The sequence below is a fragment of the Arachis stenosperma genome, chromosome 10, assembly GCF_014773155.1.
Source record: "Arachis stenosperma cultivar V10309 chromosome 10, arast.V10309.gnm1.PFL2, whole genome shotgun sequence".
NCBI lineage: Eukaryota > Viridiplantae > Streptophyta > Magnoliopsida > Fabales > Fabaceae > Arachis > Arachis stenosperma.
In genome coordinates this window covers 104,937,706-104,943,962 of record NC_080386.1, presented here as the reverse complement: position 1 = coordinate 104,943,962, position 6,257 = coordinate 104,937,706, and the positions used below count along the sequence as shown (strand labels likewise).

Sequence of the window (6,257 nt, the reverse complement as noted above, 5' to 3'; positions counted from 1 at the left end):
AAAAGCAAACAAGGAAGAATCAAATATCCTATATTCCTATCTAAGAAAGGAATATACCCTTCACAAATAAAACCCCCTATTAACAGCCATATTTAACATCCACTTCCTTAATCTAAAATCGACATATATCATAATATGCCCTGGACTTCTTTTGCAACTTTAAAAAGTTAAATAAATAAATAAATGAAGAACAAGAAGTGACATCGGAAATAGCATATCTTAAGTATATACATATCCCTCATCTTTCAAGGTTTAGGTTGGAATACAAGGTGAGATTGATCAATGTTACATTCAATACCAACACTTGAAGAAAATGATAATTGTTTGGGAGAGAAAAACATCAAGTGCAATTATCTTCTAAGCAAAATCTATTCTTTAATTTCCTTGAAACTGTATTGAAAAAAATGTATATATTGATACTGGGGCATTGCCTAAATGAAGAAAAGTTTCCCCATGGTACGCTACTCGTCTTTAAGCCAGATATTTGGACTAGCTCCTAAGCAAAAATTACAAAATTAATTGCCCATAGCAACAGTTGAGGAAAAAATTTGTTTCTGCAATTCTGCGTGAACAATAAGTTATAGTTTTTCTAGAAAATCCTGAAAATCCTTTAACAAGGACCTAAAATTGGATCCAAGTTTTCTATAGATCGTTAAGAGGCATTTATAACTTTCACTTAGACAAAATGATGTGTGGGGTATTCATGCTCATAACCATTATAATCATAATAAAGCCTCTCGCCCTTAGAAATATCACGAGTAGCAACCAAAAGGACCCTGCATTCACCGTTAACATTGTATCTCACACATTTACAGTTCTGCTTCTTCCTACCTTCCCTGCATATAAATATTAGACATGTTTAACCAAAATATTTTCAACAACTAGCATTGCATATAAAAACAGTATTCACATTATACAATTTAAAATCCTACAAAGAGAGTTCCAAAAGGAGCATGGCAAAGCCATAGAACTTACAGAATGGACTGCAAGAACTATCCAAACAGCATCAAAGGGGAACAATTTTCACCCTCTCCACTATTTATATTCTGTTTATGCAACATTTAGCATGAGATAAGCGAGAAAGACTTACGGAGTATGATTGTTGATGCCATTAATAAACCTAGCAATGTTTCCGCGTTTATCAGCACAGATGACAAGACTTTGAGAATGATCACTTGATAAAAGAAGGGTCATCATACTGTCACAATCATCACTTTCTCGATTCTTAAGGTAATCCACATCGCCCGTGTATTCCGCAATAAATGTCAAATCCTTGATTGGAGCATCAGCCACCACAGTATAGCTATTGGGAAATTTCAAGAAAAGTCCTATTAATATTAAGGTAAACTGATGTCCTAAATTATGATGACAAGCAAAATATTGGTACCCTTCGCGTGCATCATAAACAATTAGAAAGGGGGCACATTCGCCTCTTCTAGACATAGCTCTGCAGTGTTCCAAGGTCTCCATATCTTCCTTTGAAAGAATCTAAGTATAAAACAGTAAAACATACTCTATCAAAGTAGCACACAGTGATAGAGATGTGAAAACAAATAAGGCCTGGTTGTTACAGACAACTCTATCATTAACAAGCTGCAAGAAAATTGAGACCTGCATGCCACCATCTTCTAATATGGCTTGATTAGCAGATCTAGGAGCCATTCCAGGCAAGTATCTGAGGTCATCGCTAAAATCCATATGCAATGCTGATAAAGCAGTAGCAAGTGAATTCATCTGTTTATTTCTTTGGTTCGAATCTTCTGAAGGAATAAATGGTAATAATCTCCTCCTTCTCTTGTGCATAACCAGAGGGCGTGATCGTCTTCGACGCTTCTTAGCATCTGTAGGTCCAAAAGGACAAATTATAAACAAAATTCTTAGAGCGAGATATATATTGTGAATCAGCACATAGACATCCTAAAAGGCTGAGGCAGAAGTTTACCTAGGTGCTCCATTTTCGAAAATCACCATTCACCAGAATATGTATATAAACTTTTTGCTTCTTTTACCAATAAGAAACATCTAAAGAGTCATATTAAATTATGTGTGCATTTGAACCAAACACGTAGAAGTATTTTGCCAATCTAAGAACATGAAAGCATGCAAAAGTAAATGCCAACCAAATCTAATGACAGAGATCTCAACATGGATATTAGCATACGCAACTTATTGTGTGGACTTCATTAATCTTAATGAAGAGCTCACATAAATGCAGGGTTTGTCAAAAATTTGTTAACCTTTCTAGTTTCCATGAACATAAATAGATATCTACTGTCTAGATTGTCATAGTAACTGCTTTTCTGCCAAATCACAGAATTTATTCTAATCAATCTTTCCATATTAATGTCAAAATTTCCCTACGACTTTCCAAGTCTATATATAAATCATGACTCCAGCATCCAATCCATTTCTTGTCTGGTGGGAAAACCAACTTTATCACTCAGTATCTGTCATTAAAAATGTTTACAGCCCTTTTTATGTATCTATTTCAACATCATCTGTGATTGCATTTTCTCTATTGTTTTGCAGTACTTTTGTTATCTGTTAAAGGAAATATATTCTCCAATAAATTCATAGTATTCTGTACATGTAATTAAGAAAAGAGCAATCTTAATACTCTAGAATTTGATTGTTAAATAGAAAGGAATTTTATTGGCCGTCTTCACCATCACAGACGATATTCTTAAAGAGATAGTCATATAGGTCAGGAGACTAATTGAACCAAAATCTACAAGCTTATAAAAACATAGTGGTTTCTTTCTGCTTTTGAAAGAAATTGACATGAGTGACTTCTATGAAACTATAAGCTAACGTGGGTTGCTTCTATGGAAATAGAAACTGAAGTGAGTAGACTAACAAAACTAATTTTTTAGAAAAGAAAAATCATACTCTGTCCAAATCGAAGGCCAAAAAAATGCACCATAATTTCAAATTGTCATGTAGAGATTAAAATGAATTTTCCCATCAAAATATGAAGGTTGTTCAATTTGACCTTACTGTCATTATAATGAAATTTTCTGCAGGTAGCTGTCATTGTTCTACTTAAAAGACCGTGGCTTAGATAGAGCAAAATGAAAAATCCAAATTATTTTTCCCATTTGGTAATACCAATTACTAAGATAACCCATAGATCAAGCTTCATATTTGTGGACCTATATCATGAAACATCTTAATCCCCATGTCCTTCATAATTTGAAAAAAGAACACTCCACCACCATGGAATTTCATTCCATAAGGCTGAAGAATATTCAGCCTTCAAGCAAGCAAGAATGCTGCACTTACAAAAGGGTCAGTACATATTCCAAAACATTATTCCATATTTCCATTAACCCATTCATGCTTCTTATTAAAGTCAGAAAGACATAAGCTACAGAATAAATACTATTCTCAACCCAATCTCAAATATATTATGATTAATTCTTTCCCATACAATTCAATGCAGCAATGGGAAACTAAGCCTGTCAAAAGCAAGCCAAATTACTTCCACAAACACGATTACTCAGATTCTGTGTGTGCATTAAAAACAATCATAAAAGAAAATGAACCAAGCTATTATTATATTCAATCAAAGAAGAACGTTGATTAGCAAATGCTTAAACTCGCGGTCATTACCTTGAGAAGAAGCAGCTCTAACGTGATCATTGTCGCTCCTCTGAATCCCGAAGAAATCAATTAACTTACGCTGCGAGAAGCCTGACAAAAGTCGCAGAAACACAATGCCACATTCATCGTCACGATGAAACAGCTCAAAAAAAAGGGGGGGAAATTACCAGAAAATAAAAAAGGTTTGAAGAAAACAAAAGAGAATCCCTTACTTTTTATTCTTCTCTGTCTGTTGTTGCTTCCAACGCATTCAGGGCAAAGCCAGGATCCAATAGGAACCCTAACGACGATAGGCCTCGCGCATTTCATGTGGAACCCTCTGTCGCATTTGTCGCAGAGAAGCAGCTCCTCCGGCCGCTCGCCGGAGCCGCATTGCTCGCAGCTGAGGTCGCCGTAATCTTCGCGCTCCACGACGGCGTACGGCGCCCTCGCCATTATGTCCGCCATCGACTTGTACTTCTTCGCCGGCGGCCCGCACGGCGACTGCTGACCGTGCGGGTGAATTGCCTGCGTCCGGCGGCTAAAGCCGATGAGCCTCTTGGCCGACCGCGCCGGTGAGGTGGCAGGAGCCATGGGGAATTGAAGGGCAGAATCGGAAATTGGGGAACGAAAAGCGTTATTTTTCTGAGAGAGTTTGCCTCTCTCTCTAGAGGAAGACGAGAATGGTGTGACCGTGTGAGTGTTGAGAAGAAAGAGAGAAAGAGAGACTGGGCGAAAAAATAAGTAAAAAAAAAAAAATTTGCTAGCTAAGACAATAATTTTTTTAAATAATAGATTTTAAAATTAGTCTAATAAAGTAAAAACTAAAAATATATTATACCTTTAAATAATTTACTTAAATCTTAATTAATCATCTGCATATCTAATGAAATGAATATTCGATATATTTATTGTTTATATTATTTAGTATTTAGTCTATCTATTTGTTTCTAACAAACAAAATGAAATTCTTTATTTTTTTAGATAAAAATTAATTGTCCTAATAACGTTAAAATATTTAATGAGTATGTTATTACCTTTGAAAAAGTAATTAATATATATTTTATTTGCTCTCTATTGAACATAGAAATGTATAGGAGAGATTGATAAGAGCTGAATACCTAGTTAGTAAACTATGCATATTAACTGCGTAATGTTTGTTTTTGGTTGATTACGGTATTGTTTAGTGCAATCGATTATTTATTCGGGATTTGAATTTTATTTAAAAGTTTATTATTTGTTAATAAATTGTTAAATATTAGTTAATAAATTATTATATATAAAAGATAAAATTAATATAAGAATTAAATATTATTATCTAATAGAATTTAAATTTAATTTTGATATATTTATGATATTTATATTTTTTATATAATCGTTTAATTACATTAATTTATTTAGATAATTATTTATTCAGTCTTTATACAAAAATAATTATTTTTATTAACATAATTAATTACACATGTAAATTATTTTATACTAATAAAATATCAAAATTAAAATTTATAAAATATTTACATTAACAGGATTTTTAATTTAACGGGTGTCTGAAAATTGTTCTTATTTGACAGCACGTAGTTAAATGTCAATATAAAACTTTGTTACATTTTAGCTTCAGAGTAATGGTCTTATGTCCCCCATTAAAGTCATTGAGCACATGTTTGGATTCCTGAAAGGTGAGAAAACACGGTAAAACAAAATTTATATCACAGTGAAAAGTGAGCGACATATAGAATCTAAACAAGTGTAGTTACTTTATTGTTTTTAAATAAAGTTATCTTATTTCACTATTTTTACTAAAATTATCAATGTAAGCGATAAAAATTTATTATACGATTACCTTAAATCACTAATTTAAAATATATTTTTCAATAAATTCTTTTCTCTAGAATAATAATAATTATACTAAATAAGATAAAAAATAAATAAACGGTCAAATAATGTTCTTAAAATTTAAAAGAAAAAATTTGTTTCCATTTCATGATTAAAAGAATAAATTCTTTCTCTTTTTTCTATACTGCAAAGTTAGGAAACATATTTTCATAGTATATTAAAAAATTCATATTTTTTATTTAATTGATGTACTAAATCTTATACTATTATTATTTATCCAAATATATATCTTTCTACATGACTTTCTAATAATAAATAAAAAATTCAAATATAAAACACTATATTCAAATGACAATTTATAATTAGAGAAAAGTATATGATTTTACTATAAATATATTTAACCAAATCTTTCGTTTTAATTAGCTAATATTTTTTCTTTTATATATATATATATATATATATATATATATATATATAATTATTCATATAGAATATATATTAAAATATAAAATAAATATATATTAAAAATAATAAAAAATACGTAAATTATATACACATAGATTATATAAAGCTACTAAAATTAATTAATTAGATCTGTTGGACTGATATGTTTAATAAAAATATTTGTTAATCAAAATAAATTAATTAAAAATAATTAGAATTGATTTTATTTAATATTTAAATTATTACAATAATTAATAAATAAAATAAATTCTTGTCGTTTATAATTAAAACCTTTTTATTAACGAGTACAAAAATTTGATATTTTTGTCGAAATTCAATTATTCAATTCTAATTCTAATGTTGATAATATGATTTTGAGGGCCGGTTGGTACATGTTG

General features: G+C 30.8%; 1 protein-coding gene across 1 annotated transcript; it reads right to left on the bottom strand.

Moving 5' to 3' along the window:
- Positions 1-243: 243 nt before the first annotated feature.
- Positions 244-4,303, bottom strand: LOC130956196 (probable Histone-lysine N-methyltransferase ATXR5). The gene is made up of 6 exons (XM_057883242.1): positions 3,816-4,303; positions 3,613-3,693; positions 1,612-1,841; positions 1,388-1,488; positions 1,091-1,303; positions 244-836 (listed from the first exon to the last, which is right to left on the bottom strand). The coding sequence occupies exons 1-6, from the start codon at positions 4,174-4,176 to the stop codon at positions 677-679; spliced, it is 1,146 nt and encodes a 381-aa protein (XP_057739225.1). The 5' UTR covers positions 4,177-4,303; the 3' UTR covers positions 244-676.
- Positions 4,304-6,257: the final 1,954 nt, after the last annotated feature.

Coding starts and splice junctions, on each gene's coding strand:
- LOC130956196 (XM_057883242.1), bottom strand. CDS start 4,176: ATGGCTCCTGCCACCTCACCGGCGCGGTCGGCCAAGAGGCTCATCGGC. Junction 3,694..3,815: donor CAGACAGAGAAGAATAAAAA/GTAAGGGATTCT, acceptor GACTTTTGTCAG/GCTTCTCGCAGCGTAAGTTA. Junction 1,842..3,612: donor TAGAGCTGCTTCTTCTCAAG/GTAATGACCGCG, acceptor TTGGACCTACAG/ATGCTAAGAAGCGTCGAAGA.